Below are 19766 nucleotides of genomic sequence, written 5' to 3'. Positions count from 1 at the left end.
TTCAAAGAAAAGCCCTCTACAGCCTTTCATCTCTTATTTGCTACTGAAATGTTGACTCTTGCCTTCGATTGGCCACTGATGCCAGCGTCCATTACCCACATGCTTAATTTTCAAACTAGCACCTTTGTGCTTTCTCCCCTGCTATGCCTTATGCTTGGGAGAAGCTCCCCATAATCATCTGCAAAGCTACCTTATTATCCTCCTTCAAACTCTCTGTTGTTGTGATGCCTACAAAAAGATTTGACAATGGTTAAGCACCTGGGGCACTGATACTGCTGCTCATGCTGACTAATACTGCCTTATTGTTTCCTTATATTCCCCTATCAATATCAATCTGTTGTCTCTCTCATTTTATAATTATGATTATAAACCCTCTGGAGGCAGGGACCATCTTTTTGTTCTGTGTTTGTAAAGCACCTAAGAGTTTTTTTTGTGATTCACAGACACTCCATTTTACACAGAAACTATTTAGCATATGACATTTTTACAGTTAAATCCTTGGAAGTGAATATTAGGCATAGCAATAATCAATTATCCATTTTACAAAGCGAAGTTTCTCCTACTATCAAACAAAAATAGACCATTTTTATCTAATCCTGAAACAATTGCATTCGCTAATGAAAAAAAGTTTCTGTACAAGATATAGAAGACGATACATTTGCGTTATAGATTAGTCATATGAATGACTGATTTTGATATAGCCATCCACTTACTTAGAACAGTGACCTTCAAAATTGGATCCAACTAAGGCCTTGTCTTCACTTACCGGAGGGTCCAGCGGCACGCAATTGATGTTCTGGGATCGATTTATCGCGTCTGGTTAAGACGCGATAAATCGATCCCGGAAGTGCTCACAGTCGGCGCCGGTACTCCAGCTCGCCGAGAGGAGTACGCGGCATCGACTGGGGGAGACTTCCTGCCGCGTCTGGACCACGGTAAGTTCGGACTAAGGTACTTCGAATTCAGCTACGTTATTAACGTAGCTGAATTTGCGTACCTTAGTCCGAAGTGGGGACTTAGTGGGGACCAGGCCTAAGAAAGACATTTAAAGCTACTTGGTCAATGGTGTTTCCAAGCCTCTAAATTTGTATTTCAATATGAGCTTTATGCCCTACAAAGCCTAGCTCCTCCTCCAGAAGGGATATATGGAAGTTTTTATAGCAACCAGTTTGTTATGGAAATAACTTTTCACACATTCATTACAATGACTCAAATAGAAAAAAAAGACGGTCAGTGAGTAGGCCCTTTTGTAACAGTTGTGATTAAACATTCAGTTGGTGACTGAAAAGTTTTCCCTGTACTAAAATATGTACATTTAGTAGTGCTAGTAAGTAGTACTAAATTGAGAGCCCCGTAGATAAAGTTCTCTCTACACAAAAGATCACAGTTAACTACCTAGGATCATTCAATCCTTGCTTTCAGTGAGACTGCCAGTTGTGAAGGCATTTTTGGGGTGATGTGCATACCTGTTCCCTAGGAACTGGAAATCAACTTTTCCACATAGGCAAATTAGTAATGGACAAGAGTGTCACCTGGTATTAAATGAGCTCGTGGTTTTAGATAGCCAAACAAATGTTTGCTAAGAACAACCACTTTTTCAAAAATATTTGTAGAAGAGTACTTCTACAAGTACTTCTACTTGTTTCAGTATCTCCTTGAATGACATCCAAAGGAGGACCTAAAACAAGCTTTCCCATTAGCAAGCATTAAAAATTAGAAAATGGCAAAGTTTTGTATAGGTAAGTTACAGGATGTAACACACATTTTTGGAATGACTTTATTATTATACCAATCCCCAAAATCATGACCTAATTTAACTTATGGGGAGTTTGGATTTCATTTAAATTGTTATTTCCAGTGTACTCTACTGAGAAAGTGCACTATTTCAGTTCGATTTTGTATTATATTTTCAAAATGATAGCTTCTGATTTTTTAAAAATCTTTTAGTCCTTCACTCTTCTAATCTGATGTAATGAGTATGTTTATTTTTATGTTTAGACTGGAGTTTCCCTTTAATGGCTATTCTGATTCACAACTTTAGCATAAGCCATTACAATTTTGTTCCTCACTGGTCCCTCCCAATTCATCTGTGCTTACTACAATTAAATCTATTCTCTACCCCTTTAAACATATTCCTTCCATTTGTTGACAACTAATTTTCTGTGGCCAATGAATAAATGGTCAATTGCTGACACCCAAATATTAACTTCTGAACTAGACAAGCAACTAAGCACACAGAATTTAACTAAACTTTTCCTTCTGGGTTGTACACTTCTACACGGCTTTCATTAGCCCACCTAAACTGCATTTTCAACTCCTTACAAAATATAGAGAGAGGAAGAGCAACCAGCTGATTAAAAAACTAATCACAATACCCTTCTTGAAAGTGGGTCATCAAGACCCCTCCTCTCCTCTTCTCTGCGACGCTCCCTCTCTTCAATTTCCTGCTCTCTTTGACGTTTTTTCCTCTCTACTTCTTCTAGTTTTCTGACACGCTCCTGGTATTCACGCTGTTCCTGCTCACGTTTTTCACGCTCAACACGTTCCTTCTCTTCGAGCTCTGCAACAAGAATTTGTTTTCTTTTGAAAAAAATAAAATAAACTACCAACAGAGCAAATGCTCTCTGAGAGCAGTTTATAACTGGAGGAAAAAAGAGAAAGGGTACACAATAGTCCTCCTCACACCCACAAACATCTAAGTAACCATTGTAGTATTTGTGAACAGCAGCATTCTTCTTTTGAAAGTAATTAACGTCTATATGACAGGAAAAAAACAAAATAATTGATCAACTTGATATCTGGCACAACAGCTGTTAGATATGTAATAAAGAAACCATGCAGATATCTATTTATCGCTGCACAAATCAAATTTATAAACACTAAACGTGTGAAATACTAGTTAACACCATAACAACCTTGATGTACCTCAAGTATGGGCAAGAAGTTCTTCTTAAGGACGCATCAAAAAAAGCGACTAATTATTTCATAAGCCAGATAAAATCTTATCTTCATTCAGGATTTTTGTAAGATGTTTTATAAAGGATACAGACCTGACACTTCAGGGCTTCAGTCATCCATTAACAGCAGGTTGGGAAAATATTTGCCCTATGGAAAGTTATTTCATATTTGTCCAATCTAAGGATTTCCAAGCATCATCTTCTGAAGTCTCGGGTACTAGCCACCACAGACAGAAGATACTGGACTAGAGAGAACACGCCAATGATCCGATATGGTAATTCTTGTGTTCTCAGTCTGGCAACAATGTTCCCTCTATTTTTTTCTCCTCATGTATGGAAAGAAAGATGACGAGAACTCTAATTTGAAACCTTTGAATAGAGACTCTCCAACTCCCATTCTTATTCTATCCCCTCCTTCATTCATTATTGCCTCTTCATTTTCTCTCTTCATTCCACACACCTCTGCCCCTAGTGTTTCTGTGTGTACACAGAGAGAGACAGCCAGCAGGTTGGGTGGTTGCACAAACATGCTTCTCACAAGCACATGGTTGCAATGAATATAGAACTTTCCTCCGAATGGAAAGGAACAGAAACATTTCCTACTATCCAATGGAACACAGTGACCTATACTTGACTTTGAAAGATTTTGGGATGGTTCAAAAAGGAATGAGCTACAATATCAGTCAGTGCATGTCTCTTAATTTTTTACCTTTAAGCATTTTTTCTTCTTGCAATCTCTGCTCTTCCTCCTCCTTTTCTCTGTAATAAGAAATACGCCTCTCTTCTTTGCGTTGTCTCTTACGTTCCTCCAAACGGTTATGTCTTTCTTCTGCTAACCTTTCTTCAAACTGTTTGAGTTTTTCCTGAAAAATAGCAAGAGTACAAGTAAAACCTTCAGAACTCAATCCAACAGCTGGAGTGTTATTTAGGTCACTGAACAAAGGTGCAAAGAACTACGAAATAGTCATGTCAACAAATTTTGCAGTAGTCATCTTCCCATCCACTGGCCATTTTACAGGGTGATTGTTAAACTTTCCTCCTGCCAACCCCCTTCTGGGAAGTTAAGAATAAAGGGATGCAATGTCTACCTCTGAGAAATGGAATCAGCATCCACAATGCTAGTGCTTTGTTTCCTCAGAAACCCAAGTATGATAAACAGATGCCCAATCTCTCAGAAATCACAGGTGGTGCCACAGAAAGAGTCGCACATAGCTACCAGAAAGCTGCTAAAACCTCTTCCCTCTTTAACAGTTATTATAACAAGATAATTTAAATTCCTACTTTTGAGGAATATTGATTTTGACAGTTTCTCATATCCCTAAAAATCTCAGGAAAAAAAACTCTGTAGAGGTAACCCCTAAAGACAATAGATACATTTTTAAGATCAAGCATCAGTAGCCGTGTTAGTCTGGATCTGTAAAAGTAGCAGAGAGTCCTGTGGCACCTTATAGACTAACAGACGTATAGGAGCATGAGCTTTCGTGGGTGAATACCTACTTCTTCGGGTATTCACCCACGAAAGCTCATGCTCCTATATGTCTGTTAGTCTATAAGGTGCCACAGGACTTTGCTATTTTTAAGATCATAATTTTCCCTTCTAAATTCCATAGTATTTATGGGAGGAAAACTGCTAAATCTCCAATACACTGCAGAGAAATTCAGAGAAATTTCAAAGTGCTAGAACAGGAAACTAAGTCACACAATTTCTATTGCATCTCTTCTCCCCTTTCATGTATCTAATTTAGATATGACCTGTTCAGGTCAGGAACCTAGTCTCACATCTAAAATACCAGAGATACCTCTGTAACATATAAGTGATCTGCTGAATCAACTAAAAAGACAGAACTGAAACACAAGAATTGTGTTAATTTAAGTCTGTTCTTTAGATTAGAAAGATTTTCGAGATTACTCTAACCAGACGAGCAACTCCAAATTGTGGTCTGTGGATTATTTGTGGTCTAGAAGAGCTGACTGGTCACATGCTGCTGTCTCTCCCTCATTTCCATCTGCTAAACCACATTGAAAGGCAGCTAAAATACATCTAATGTTTTAATAATTACTTTTCCATGTAAGCAACCGTGGTAGATGCCATAGCAATTTTAAATGACAGTGCCTGGGAAGCGACAGGGTCTGCCAGATCATCAAGTGGACGTCTCCACTCCCATGCACACTTCATTAATGCAACTCTCAATGAAAGAATGAGGGCTCTCTGGAATTACAAAATTATTCTGTGGCTCAATGTCACATTGTGGTCATCACTGTTTGTCTTTCAAAGGGTCAACTGTCTAAATTTGAATTCTTCTAGACTGTCAGAAAGGGTTTTCCCGCCAGAGTTTCAGAAAAATAGCAGGGCAACATCTTTGTAATTTAAACAGACATTATCTTGTCTAGCTCCATTTGTTAATTCATTTGTATTTTTCAAGTGGAACACTGAACTCACAAATTAAGTCCTGTACTTTATAGAAATGCTTTTCCAACAAGAACACATGATGTTTACCTGATAAATGGATTGTCGTGCTGCCTTGAGCCTAGATACAAATAAGTCTTTATCCTCCAACATCCTTGACATCCTGTTCTTATGCTCCAAGGCTTTTTCGCGTTCCAGCTGCATTGTGGTGATCTACAAATATACAAAAGTAAAAATATTAACAATTTTTAAAAATTACATAATATTTGTCTTTATAACACAATCTCCTGAGGTTGTTTAACCCTCAGAGCCCACAACCAGAGGCAGCTTATCAGACAGCTGCCTCTTTCTCTAGCTGGACTGACACAAAAGACATTGCTATCCATGAGTGGGAAGAAAATAACGAGAAACTGAAATAATCCCCTATGAACTAAATCACATCTCCTCTTCTTGGATTGAGCTGGACAAGGGAAAGCATACATATGGCACAGACCTAGTTTTTATATCAAGCACCAAATGAGGCTGCTATATGAAATCAAAATATCCTTACCCTTTCTTCTTCTTGCTGTTCCCACAGGTCCATATCTCGGATTCTTTGTTCTTCATAGGCAGTCTTTATCAGAGGAATTTCTTCCAAGCGCTTTGCTCTTTCAAAATAATCAATCTAAATATAGAAAACCAAATGTATTATACCTATAATGTATAAAATAAAGACCAAATCTGGTATGCTAAAAAAATATTTCTACTTCACCCAGTATATTCGCTGCCTCAGTATTTCCAGCATATTAGTCTTTGAAACATGCAAAGTTGCACCAGTTTAATCCAAGGTGTGATTTTAAACCAATTTAGTTAAATTGGTGCAGATTAAATTGGTGTAGAGACTCAGATCAATTAAAGCCTGGCTTGTACGAATTCAGCTTGCTCCTGTATCTCTACAAGCAGCAAGGTAAGCTGATATTGTTTTAGAATCAGTATAAAAGTGTATCCACACAGGGGTTCACAATGGTTTAACAAAACCTGTATAAATTTCTATATAGCCATACCCATACTCTTATTGCTTTAGATACCTTCTTTTCCTGATTCTTCAGACGTTCTTGGAGTTCCTTCTTTTCTTTCTCCAGCTGTTCAACCTGTTTAGCCATGATGAAGTCAGGGTCCAATTCTTCAAGATCCTACAATCAGATATTGAAGTTAATAAACAGTACAGAAAGCAAATAGTTGTTTCCTGGCATGAATGCAGTTTCCTATGTTTACTTTAGTTTTTTTGCAATTTCTCATTTAACTTTCAAACTAGTTGACTTTCTGAACATTTTTAGGCTCCTGATAGTGTCTGTTGTGTAACTTGCATTCTACTTTGAAGACATCTCATGGATTTTTATCTGAATTCTAACTAAGATATAGTCCCGTTGTCACCGGTACAATTTGGATGTCTATTTCATGTTTTATTACTAGGTAGGTATCTAGATGGTAGAAATCGTCAGTCCCCTCAAATGGCTGGACTTCTTTCCTACATGTAAATAGCTTCTATCCCAATGACTGATCAAATATTTAAATTGTCCAAATTGGTAGTCTGATAATTTTAGGAATGTCTTACTGACATAAAAACAAAACAGGTGGAGAATATGAAATTTAGGCAGCTGAATAACAGTACAAGAATCTAGAATAAATTCAATATTCCAGTAATAAGTTGCTTACCTCAATATCAATATCTTTGAATGCCTTGGCTCCCAGTTCAGTCTTCTTAATCTGCTCCAAGCGTTCACGAACAGTTTTCTTTTTGATTTGCTCATGTTCTTGCAGAATACGCTCCTTCTCTCTCTCTTTTGCCTCCTGGCGCAGTCTCTCTTCTTCAGCTTTACGAACTTTTTGAAGTTCAGCTTCACGCTGTTCCAACTCTTCTTTCTCACGCTGAATGTTTAGACTTTCAAGACGCTCCTTTCTCTCCTCTATAGTTTGACGACGAGCAAGGATACGCTGATGCTCTTTCCTTGAATTTTTTAAGTAAGCAGTGACAGCTAACTGATGTTGTTCTTCCTTCTCTTGCTGAATGCAAATTAAGAACAAGACAGAAAATTGGTTGGCATCCCTTTAAAATTCCCAAGTCATGAGAAAGTGAAACATTATAAAAGAAGACAACTCAAAGTCATCTTATTTCCTATATTTGGTAACTGCATGAAAAACTTTACTGAAACTGAAATCATGGTTCCCAATCCTGTAAACATATACAAGTAGTAGTCTCAAAGGGAATACTCACATGCACAAAAGTTAAACATGTTAAGCATTCCATAGTATCAGATCAACACTCTACGAAGTGTGTCCTAGGTATGAAATTTTTGAACTTCCTTAAAAAAAATCAATTTGGTCTGAAAATATTTTACATACCACTGTAACAATAATAGTTCTAATTCTACAACTGAGAGATGAAAAAAACACTTTTTTCAGTTTGTTTTTATGCACTAAATAACACTTTATGTTTAGCCAGTTTCACTTGTACAATCATTAATCGGTTTTCCATGTTTCTATGGATCTTTTATACAGCAACAGGGGAGAGAAAGTTGTAGGATCACAAAAACTGACAAGATGACTCAGAAGCAAGTGCAGTATCTGAGACTATTTTAAATTCATTTATAAAAAAATAACTAGGTTTCACATAGACTGTGTCCTTTTAAATATCTTCTGCCATTTTTTCTTTACTCACCGCCCATTTCCCATCACCACACCTTAGCTAATCAGCCACTGCAGAGTTTTACAAAGAGAACAAAGAGAAGCAGCATGTACACTTATTTGAAAACGAGGAGTCCGGTGGCATTTTAAAGACTAACAGATTTCTTTGAAGCCACTTATAAGTGCTGCTAATGGGGGAGAAGGCAACAGGAGTAAGGGGAAGAAAGTGGGGAGGGAGGAAAGGCTTAACGAGAACTTACAAAATGTCACCCATATGCATTGTAGTGAATTTGACACAGTTACAGAGTGTGTTGATATAGTAGCAAAGTTCTGGAAGTAACATAAAAAAAAGCCTACTTGGTTTACAGCTTGCAACTGTAACCACAAAGGGGGGTTGATTTTAAAATCAGAACATACACCCTGAAATACTGTGTTATTGCTTATATTATACTTATATAGATGGAAATTCTTGATAAATTGTGGTTGAAATATTAAGATTACTCTAAAAAAGGGAGTAATACTGTAACTTGTACACATTGTTAAAGGACTTCTGTCCCTATGGAGGGAACGTTTATTATTTGATAAATATTGGCAACCTTTTGAGACTGCTAAAAATAAAAGTACACATTAAACACTATTATAATTGAAAAGTTATTTTAACCTCCACTATATAAATATGGGTCTAGCTAGTGGGTCATAATAGTTGGGTCTCTTTAAAAATACTGACTGTGTAATGTGCCTATATTTGGGTCAAACACGGTGAATAATTATATATAAAAATATATATGAGCATGGCCTCAAGTACTGTGTACAACCATAATATCTACTAGACACCATTACATGTTGATCAAGCTGTATCTAACAACGAACGGCAATTTAAAGAATAAAATGTAAAAGCCAAATCTCAAATCTAGTGCGATTTCCAAACTTATCACCTAAAAAATAATTGGCATTTTCACTAAACACTTGTAAAGTCAAACACGTTGAATGTTAATATTTAGTAAGTCTAAACACATCAATATTACAAACATGGATACAAAAAATGTGTTAAATATCTTTCAGAAATTAACCCTGTAGGGTTCTATTTTTCCCCTGCTGCACAATAAATCAGTTACCAAAGGCTACTAAGAATTTAAAGTTAGAAGGCCCAATTCAATGCCCACTGAAATCATTGGGAAGAGCCCTATTTACTTAACTAGGCTTTGGACCCAGCCCTAAGAAGGCTTTGCTAACAGCCATTATGACAATCAATAGTAGTGCTTAATCATGCAGGTAGTCACCTCTAAATAATTTATCTATAAGTCAACTCAAGACAAACACTGCATGTACAAAATGATTACTCTGAACACAACGTAAAAATCTAAAGATGACTTAGTGTCACTCAATACATATTGGTACTTTACGTACTGAGAAGCAAACTGGGGAAACGGTCTAGAAGAAATTACAATAAGGTGGGTACAACACTTGATGAAAGACAATACTCAAAGAGTAGTTATCAGTAGTTTGCAGTAAAACTGGGGGGGAGGGGAAGGCGGGGGATTATCTAGTGAGGTTCTGCAAGGGTCTGTCCTGGGCCAGTAGTATTCAATATTTTCATTAATTACTTAGATAATAGAGTACAGTTTGTGCTCATAAAATCTGCAGATGACACCAAGGTGAGAGGGGCTGCAAGTACTTTGAAGAACAGGGTTAGAATTCAAAACAACCTCCAAAATTAGAGAATTGGTCTAAAACCAACAAGAGGAAATTCCACAAAGACAAATGCAAAATACTACACTTGGGAAAGGAAAAATCAAATGGACAACTAAAAAATAGGGAAAACCGGCTAAGCACTAGTCCTACTAAAGAAGATCTTGGGTTACAGTGGATCAAATTTAATATGATTCAGCAATGTGATACAGTTGCAAAAAAAGCTAATATTCTGGAGTGTATTATTAACAGGAGAAGAAGTGGGCTGTAGTCCATGAAAGCTTATGCTCTAATAAATTTGTTAGTCTCTAAGGTGCCACAAGTACTGCTGTTCTATTAACAGGAGTGTTGTATGAAATATACAGGAGGTAACTGTCCCTACTGGTGAGGCCTCAGCTAGAGTAGTGTGTCCAGTTTTGGGCACCACACTTTAGGAAAGATGTAGACAAATTAGAGAGAGTCCAGATGACAGCAATAAAAAATTGTAAAAGGTTTAGAAAACATAACCTATAAAGATGGGTTAAAAAAAATGGGCATGTTTAGTCTTGAGAAAAGAAGGTAAAAAAGAGACTGATAAGTCTTAAAAGATGGTAAGGGACTGTTATAAAGAGGATGGTGATCAATTGTTCTCCATGCCCACTGAAGATGAAAGCTTAATCTGCAGCGAGATTTACATCAGATATTAGGAGAAACTTTCTGCCTATAAAGATAATTAAGCACTGGAACATGGAAGCATTCCAATGTGGAATCCCCTTCACTGAAGCTTTTTAAGAACAGGCTGGACAAACACCTTTCGGGGCTAGTCTAGGTATACTTGGTCCTGCCTCAGTGCAGAGGGCTGGACTAGCTGACCTCTTGAGGTCCCTTCCATCCCTATATTTTTATGATTCTAAATGTCCACTCTCAAAATGCATCTGCAAAACAAAAAAAAGTTTGCCCTTTTTTGTTTCTTTATGATAGGTAAAGATTAACTCAAAGATCTCGCTCCACCAAAAAAAGTATTTGAAAGATCAGGCTCTGAAACACCAATTTTTCCTGGAGAACCTGAAGAGTGACATCACAGATGGAGGTTGAAATCCAACATGCAAGGATCAGCCTCAACTGAGGGGGAGTTGGTTTTAAGGCAGGGAAACCTTTACCTCAGGTTTCTAGCTTCATCTATGAGGTCACATTCCAGGTCCTTTACATGACAAAGTCCTCCAGGAAGAGGAGCTAAATCAGGATCCTATATCTTTAATTATATGCCAAAAAAAGTAAAAGAATGTTAAGGTTGTAAAATCAAGCACTCAGAAGCAAGGATATGCCACAGAATAAAGGTTGCCCAGGCAATCCTAATTCCACCCTCTCATATGCATACATGGTGATAGTCTTTAATTACATGGCCACATACTAACTGGTTGGATGCATCATGGAATTTTTGTCTTCCCTCAGAAGTGTCAATAACTTACTACTGCCAGAGGAAGACATTACCAGACGGGCCAATAATTTAATTCAATCTGATAAACCACCTATTCCTTAAATTCTGAAATTTACAAAACATAAAACAGACAAAATGTCACTTTATTAGCTTATGTTTTTACTTAATTCAAAAGTACACGAATACAGCTCATCATTACAACTTGAGGGTATTAAAAACCAACAGTTGGCACAATCCTCTAGAATAGTAATAATATCAATAAAATAGAGAAAGATGGAGCAACATATTACTGCAAAAAAATGCAACAACCAAGCTTTGGGCCACTGAAACCCTAGCAGTGCCCATTAATTTATTTAACTACCTATAGACAATTAAATGGTTTTCCTGTGCCATAGGAAAGAAAATCAAACTGTTAATATTTACAAAGACACCGACAGCTTCAAAACAAGTATATCTAACTAATCCAAAAAAGCTAGTGGAATTAGAAGGGTGGGGCACATTAACTGAGAGGGCAAAAGGATGCTAAGACACATTTAACCATCTGCTACTAATAATCATTTTACTACTACATTAAATTTGTACACACTGACCTTCCTGATCAGTGGTTTTGTCTGAAGGGGACTGGCAACAGTAACTACATACAGTCATGCTGCTAATTAACCTTCACCTGTTTGTTTAGCACATCAGAAATAACACTGCTCAGCAATGCAATGAGAGCAGGTCAATGAAATGTGCATTTGACTAGGCAAGAAAAGGTTGAACAGAAACAGTACAACAGACAGAGACAATTCACTTCATGGAATATTGAGATTTTTTTTTTTTTTTTTTAACAAAAATTTCAAAAACTTAAAAATACTTACCACTATGTTTGGCGGTTTAATGACTTCAAGAGCCTTAGCGAGAGCAGAGGACATAGCAGTCAGCTGATTTCTAATTTGCTCAGAAGGCATACTTTGCAGTTGAGGGCCAAGCGGGGCATCTTCCCGAGTTGAATAATTTAAATCTGATCCAAAGCTCAGCGTTCGAGACGTATGATCAAGGCGAACCTTTACAAAATACATTGAAAAAAGATTCAGAAGATCAGGATTAGGGCACCACTGAATATTTAAAATGAGACATCAATTTGAAATATGGACAGTTTCAAAAAGTGAGTTAAAAGTAGTGACTTGTGCTTCCTCACTGTGGTTTTAAAAAAATCTTTTTTTTTTAATTATTATATTTAAATAATGTCTCTCTCTTCATTGTTGTGTCAGTGACCCACAGCTGGGCAAATGACAACACACAGGAAACAGTAAAATTGACAACACACAAAATACTATCAAATACACAAAATAAACTGAAAAAATAATTATTTCTTTCAGCTATAGTAACTTAAGCGGTACTCGTAACAGGTAAATACAATTCTACTGCCATAGATAACCACTTAATTGTCGGAAGTGTGATTTTAAGTTGACTGTGCCTCCGAGGCCAGGTCAACACACAAAGATGCACCAATTTCACTGGTCGTGTGATTTTAAACTTACTGAGTTAATGTGATGCAAATGCATGTGACCCTTCTTAAACAGGTTTAAATTTGGCTTAAATTTACAGGTGCAAGGTGAAACAATGTAACCAATTTTAAACAGAAGTTTGTCCACAAAGGGGTTTGCACAAGTTTAACTAAATTTGTTTTAAACCAAGTAAAGTTAAAAAATGGTGCAACTTCAGCATGCAGACAAGCTCTAAGCGTAAATTACTTTTTAAAAAACAACTGTTCTAGATATTGGAAATGACGTTTGAACAATTAAAGAACAAAACTTTTGCTACATCTGGCTTATATTCAACGGAACAAAATGGCTTGTAAAAAAGCTCACCCCCATAAAGAAGTGACTCTCCAAAGTCTGAATAAAGATAAGTACGGAAGCATGGCTCTAAGACAGAGTCATTCAATGATTCTATGTAAGGAACACTGCATGAGGTGAAAACCAACTACATGAATAGTTTTTGCTACTGCCCTTTCATTAGTGACAGATAACTTGCTCTACTTCATTCCACTTAAACTTGGCAGTAGACACCAAGAGTGAAAGCCTGATCCCAACATAGCCACTAGAAGCTTTGCCAGTGACTTCAATGAGGCCTTCAAATGCAAGTATTTTATTATAGGTACTAACTAGACTCAACATCTTCCCTAAATCAAATGAACAGATGTGAAGTGCTCTGAAATAAGAACAGTTTGTTTCTTTATGATCATATGCAAAAATATGGTAGTGTAGGCTACAGCTCAGGTTAATGTTTAATACATAAGTATACACTTCGGGTTTCAGAGTAGCAGCCGTGTTAGTCTGTATCCGCAAAAAGAACAGGAGTACTTGTGGCACCTTAGAGACTAACAAATTTATTAGAGCATAAGCTTTCATGGGCTACAGCTGATGAAGTGGGCTGTAGCCCATGAAAACTTATGCTCAAATAAATTTGTTAGTCTCTAAGGTGCCACAAGTACTCCTGTTCCTTTTAAGTATATACTTGACTTCCACTGGCAATACATCTTATCTACAGCAGAAGTTAAAATGTCTCAAGCCGTTTGCTGCTTTATATCATGCCTACAGCTGGACAAAGTGTGCACCAAGTAGCTTTTTGGAAGTGGTCCTAAGTGATTACTTTGGAGCGTGCCCAAAGTTTCCAGTACTGTTTTGTTAGACTTTTGGTTAAGGACATCCTGTATTAGAAAATCTGTTTTTGCTGATCCCTTGGGCAGTCACAAATAAGTTTTGCTGAAATTTATTGTATTTACATACTGAACTCCTCTTCACTACTGCAGGTGGGCTACACAATTTAAGAACATAAAAACATTAACAAATTAACATATCAAAAAGAGATCACATCCTCAATTTGTTCCTTCCCTGTTCATCAGCATCAACTCTGCATTATCTGGGTTGAGTGTCAACCCGCTACTTTTTACCTGACCCCGGAGTTTGGCCAGATATTGGGAAGCTATAAATATAAATACACACACACACACACACACACTTACACTTTTACAGTAGTCTTTTTATGGCACTTACTTGCAAGTCACAATGTCTGGCTGCATCGACAATAGCACGTTCTAATTGGAAAGCATCAACAAAAGGAACCAAGGTAGTTAAACGAGAAAAGTCGATGGTCTGATAAATCTGCGCCACCTGCACAATATATGAATATTCAGTTTTCTTCCCATTAAAAATCAGGTTAACAGAAGCTAAAACTGTTGCACATGCTGTAAAGTTAGCCTGATTAACTGACAGTTGGGCAACAGGTTAACCAAGATGTGTTTAATTATTATTCAAATTTTACCAACACTTCCACATTTTCTTCCAACATTTTATTTAATCTTAATCTAGGATCAAGTGACTTTCCTGACTGGGTTCTTTGTCTGAAGGAGACTGGCAGCAGTAATTATATACAGCAACGCTGCTAATTAACCTTCAGCTGTTGTCTGGCACATCAGAAATAACACTGCTCACCACTGCAATGGGTTCAGGTCAATGAAATGTGCATTTGACAAAATAAGCCTTTTTCAAATTAACTACAAGGAAACAAAGGATTGAACAGACATAAGACAAGACTGAAAAGCTAAATAAAGGAACAAATAAGTCTAGATAAAATCCTACACCAGTGTATACAGCTATTATTTAAAATAGATAGCAGCTGAGTTGTGTTTAGCAAAGCAGTAGAGGACAGGAAGGATGTGTTATATAGATTGGGGGGAAAAGATGGTCTCAAAGTCATATGAAGAACACTACATTCAATGGCAAATTTTTACTTAGGACATAAAATAAAATGTTAGGTTTTTGGCTTCAGAATCTTCCGAATCATTCTCAAACTCAGACACCTCTGTACACATTCAATATATATATATATTTTTTTATAATCATACCTGCTGCAGAAGACGAAGGATGGTGTTGTTTTGCAGATGTGGGACATACAGCTGCAATTCAGGTTCCTTTTCAACTTGATCTCTCACCCAGTTTAGAACCTGTCACAATGCCCAGAAAGTTACAATATCTATTTCATCTAAGAGCCCCAAAATACTCTTCAAATTTCAAGTTAAACGAACTCTCCAAAATAACTCCACTTTAGAATTCATGAAGCAAAGCACTGCCTAATTATAAATTTATTACTGATGCAAATCTTTTGATAAACACACTACTGTTTTTTACACAATGGATATCTAGATTTTGTAGAAAGGACTGACAGCACTGGGCATATTAACCACATTGTGAATTTACCTTCACTGTTTCTTTAGCACATCAAATATTCCTGTTCTTACAGACACAAAGACAATATAATGTGCTTCACCAGTTGTGGAATTTAGAAAAATTCTGTGGACCAAATTTACAGTGCTTATTTTACTCTCACTGTGGCTTGAACTCCACCTAAAGGTAAATGCAGATGCTTTTTGCAGTTTTTCCCTCTCCCATACAATCATTTCAGTAGCTTTCCAGAAGAGGGTGAGACTGAGGATGTGTCAACTACCAAAAGCTTAGCTCAACTGCATCCCCAATATCACCTTCATCAGCCCAGAGAGCTAGAATTTCAAGGTTTCGTCCCAAAACTATGTCTCCTTGTAGAAGCACTTTAAGTGGTGCCAACGGATATGGCAGGTTAAAAATGCTTTTGAAAACAACTTTATATGCTATTTATATAGCAACATAGGCATACACAGCAGTGTATAATGTAAACACACAGCAATAATGAAAATGGGCCAAATGAAGTCCCTGACCCAAAGACCTGACAATCCAACTTTGCTAACTGCTAATATCTGCCCAGACTCATGTTTCTCTAAATACTCCTACAGGACTCACCTTGGTTACACGATCACATAGCTTTAGTGGGTGGAAATCTACTTCAAGCCAATTGTAAAGTTCCTTCACCTCCGGAACAACATGCTGCACTACATTGAACCTCACCTAAAGTCAACATAATGGAAGAAAAAAAATATTTGCTTAGGATAACAATAACTCAATATTGTAATAATTACACTCAGCAATTTTGTACCTAAGAAATTAAACATGCAGCTAATGAAATGCTTAATTCATTATGTTTTAATTAAAAACATTTTGATTAATCAAACATATGATACATTATTTAAATTAGCGCACAGAATTTGTGGAATGTAGTTTTCAGCTGCAAATGTCAGAACAGAGAAAAACAAAAAAATGTAGTCTATGAAAAGTATTTTGATTGTGTTAGCGTGCACAGCATATTAGGCACTTCCGAGACACAAATGAAAACAGTCCCTGCATGAGTATATTTATGAGTGGATCTGAACTACAGATGTACATATTACAGTTTATTGGTAAATTCCCAAAGTTCTAAAATTAAAAGTGGCAAAAAAAAATTGCTTGATGCAAAAACAATAACGCTTAAATTGTGAGAGGTAACAAGAGTTCAGTTTTCAATGCATGTAACTGACTTCAAGGAAAGGTATTTTTTTCATGAAGACTTGGAAAGTATCACCAGAAGACAATTTGTATCTCACTAACCTTCTCTCAAATCAAACAAGGGGAAGTTTTCCTAACTGCCTAGGTCCTTGTAAACCTTCATTCATCTTAATGTACTAATCTTACCTTGATACACATTGAAAAATATAATATTAAAACATCTAATCTAATTAACTACCCTCCAATTTCAATATGGTAAGTCAAAAGAAAAAAAATGAAAGTTCCTGGTCTCCAACCCCTCCAAAGCCATTGCAGGATCATTCACAGCAGGCTTCTGATTTGCTTTTGTCACAAAATGGACAATATTTATCACTATATTGGAACATTAAATTTCACTGAGTACAAAGACATGGAGTTAGGATTAGTCTATCCATGTTGTTTTTCAAATGGAGAAAGAAATACAGACCAAAGAGAGGGACTAACTTTAGCCTGACTTTCTAGCACATCAGAAGAAAGTATATTACTACACAGTTAAATTATAAACATCTTTACAGTTGATCATGTTGAATTCTTTTACTTTAATGTACTTTTTAAATTTACTGGAATATTTTGAATTGCAGCTCCACATCTAACTATAGCAACTTTTGAGGGAAACTACAGCTTAAATATAAAACCTTTCACTCAAACACCATTATTTACCATGTCATTAATAAGACTGATGCGTGTAGGTGGGGCCTGGAGGCCCAGCAGCGTGGCCAGACGTCGCTGCTTTTCAACGATGATACCATCCATATCCAGAAGACGAGCAATATCAGTTCGCTCAGGAGTTATAGGAATTGACAAAGTAGCCAAAAGGACTCGGGTTGACATCCTGTTGTTAAAGTATAATCACAAAAGATGAATTATAAAATAGAAATCTTAGTGCGTGTGTTTTGTTGGTTTTTTTTACACACACATTTCAGTTGTAAAACAGAAGCATCCAATCAGTGTAAGAGCTAAGGGGTGAATGATTTATTCTTTCAAAAACTACGCCATGTCAAAACACAAGCAACACCAGAGAACAAGACATCTTAGTATTTCAGTGTTCAGACTAATTCTGAGTGCTTCTTAATTTCTAGCTGGGATAACTTAGTCAATATTAGCCCTTTATTACTCAGCTTCCTTTAAAAACAAAACAAAACAAAAACAAAAACCCTTCTCTCCAAATACAAAAAAATTAAAGAATATCCAATAAAGGGATGGTAGCCAGAGCCATCTTAGTCCTGCTTTCAGTACAATCACAAAGCCCCTTAGCTGTGGAATAGCTACTGACATCTCCATAAAATTGATTAATTTGATGTGATAATTTAAAAAAATCAATTAAAAAATAAGTCTAACTTAAATATGTTACGGTAGAAGGTGACATTAAATAAAATCTGAAATATGTGCTGAATGCCCAGATAAGTATGTTTAAGTGGAATGTAAACATCTTCCTTAAATTGTACCTTCCCACCATTTTTTAATTTACAAGGGTTTGTAGGTGAACGTTACAGGTTTACAAACTCCAGAGATCAGCCATGGATAGCCAACTGCTGCTCACGGAGTGCACCAGCATGCCTCAAAAGCCTTTTCAAGGTCACACTCAGCACTGAGGTGAATAGATTCTATTGTCTGCCTTAATAATGTACATAGAATCTTTCATTCAAAGATCTCAGAGCACTTTACTAACAATAATTAAGTCATGTGAAGTATTTCACCATTTCACAAAATGGAAAACGGAGGCAAGACAGAGGTTTGGTGATTTGCTCAGGGTCTCTGTCTGTGGCCAATATGGTACCACCACCCAGGAGGTCCCAATGCTCACCTTCATTACAAGATTCGTTGAATGTCCTTCTTGCCCTTATTATTGGGACATTCTTTATTTTTCCCTTTAAGCAAAGCTGTTCAGTATCTGATGCCACCCGCTCAAACAAACATTCCATCTGCTTCTTATTACAGGCTAAATTGAATGTATTTGTACATAAGTGATTAAAACCAGAAGCTAGGTGAAAAGCATCTCTCCCCACCTCTGCATCTCCTCTTGTGTGAGATTCTTTCGCATTTCTCTTGACAGGTGATACAGTCGGTGAAGTGTGGATGCATGGAAAAGAGCATTTCCTGATTTCCAGAAGACAGTGGAAACTTTGTGATAGTAATTTGCCATCAGCTGGGGCTTGGGTGGTTTCTTAGACAAGGAGAATAGCCCATGAATATCCTCCACTGCTTTGAAAGCTTCCTAAAATAATGAACAAAAGAATTACTTTCAGTATATTACTTGCAAGAAAATTAGAAAACTAAAAGCTAAACCTTTTAGGAGCATATTTAATATACACAGCTTTATCATTTGAATATATATCTTTATCTGTAATTTTCAACTTGATCAGTTACCCAGAAATAAATACATTCCTTTCTAAGAAAATGATTTACATATATTACATATTACATATGATTTACATATATTGCAAATACTTTAAAACTATTTGCTAGAGCTGGGCAGCGAAGGGAATTCTGTTTTGGTTTCATTCCAATTTGGCACAAAACTAGAAGATTTCAAAATTCTCTATAAAAGGGAAAAAAAACCAATCTGGGGCAATCTGCCTGGTGGGTTGCTTTGGAGCCACAGACCCTGGAAGCCCAAGGCTACAAAAGATCAATGAGCCTGGACTCCCAGCGAGGGTCTCAGCTCTCTCTGTCAGCCCACCAGGCAGGATACAAAGGAGCCAGGTGAGTGAGCTGACAAGAAATCAAGCACACAAGGTTGTCAGAAGCCTGCCTGGTTTCCATCGGAACTTCATCAAAATTGAACAATCTTTGCAAAACATTTTGATTTTGACAAATTGGCAAATTCCAATGACAAAATGTCTCCTCAGAATTTCTTCAACAAGCTCTATTTGCCCTCCTCTCCATCTCCCATCTAATCAATAGTGACCAGAACTGCCTTAGATTTATTATATTAGAAGCCTGACAAATCTACACCTGATAAAGGAACATAATGGTAATATTTTTAAGATTAATGTAAAACAAATTAATAAAACTTGCATTAATAACTGTAATTTTGACTTTGGCATGTCTCTAAAGGAAAAAGACTGAGTAGAAATAACAAAATAAATTAGTATCTAAATCATAGACGGTCAGATTCCACAATTTTGGGACCTTGAAAATAGTTAGAGAATGGGGACCCCATCACAGATTTAGGTCCCTGCTGAATGCCTCCA

At 36.7% G+C, this 19766-nt stretch overlaps 1 protein-coding gene and 2 non-coding genes across 3 annotated transcripts in view; all 3 read right to left on the bottom strand.

The window, feature by feature from the left end:
- Positions 1–19766, bottom strand: part of EIF3A (eukaryotic translation initiation factor 3 subunit A) — a 48468-nt gene that overhangs the window by 12782 nt on the left and 15920 nt on the right. The window contains exons 6-17 of the mRNA XM_054034622.1: positions 18579–18787; positions 17233–17404; positions 15955–16059; positions 15027–15125; positions 14176–14292; positions 11995–12180; positions 7060–7407; positions 6432–6536; positions 5915–6028; positions 5455–5577; positions 3667–3820; positions 2376–2560 (exon numbers count right to left, since the gene is read on the bottom strand). Coding sequence (XP_053890597.1) covers positions 2376–2560; positions 3667–3820; positions 5455–5577; positions 5915–6028; positions 6432–6536; positions 7060–7407; positions 11995–12180; positions 14176–14292; positions 15027–15125; positions 15955–16059; positions 17233–17404; positions 18579–18787 — 1917 coding nt within the window. The remainder of the gene's footprint in view (positions 1–2375; positions 2561–3666; positions 3821–5454; positions 5578–5914; positions 6029–6431; positions 6537–7059; positions 7408–11994; positions 12181–14175; positions 14293–15026; positions 15126–15954; positions 16060–17232; positions 17405–18578; positions 18788–19766) is intronic.
- On the bottom strand, positions 11740–11871 carry LOC128841378 (small nucleolar RNA SNORA19). Its single transcript, XR_008445819.1, has one exon. It is a non-coding gene; the product is annotated as a small nucleolar RNA SNORA19 (small nucleolar RNA).
- On the bottom strand, positions 14517–14647 carry LOC128841379 (small nucleolar RNA SNORA19). Its single transcript, XR_008445820.1, has one exon. It is a non-coding gene; the product is annotated as a small nucleolar RNA SNORA19 (small nucleolar RNA).

This window comes from Malaclemys terrapin, chromosome 7 (assembly GCF_027887155.1).
Source record: "Malaclemys terrapin pileata isolate rMalTer1 chromosome 7, rMalTer1.hap1, whole genome shotgun sequence".
Taxonomy (NCBI): Eukaryota; Metazoa; Chordata; order Testudines; family Emydidae; genus Malaclemys; species Malaclemys terrapin.
The sequence above is the reverse complement of the archived record's forward strand: the minus strand, read 5'-3'. Positions and strand labels throughout refer to the sequence as shown.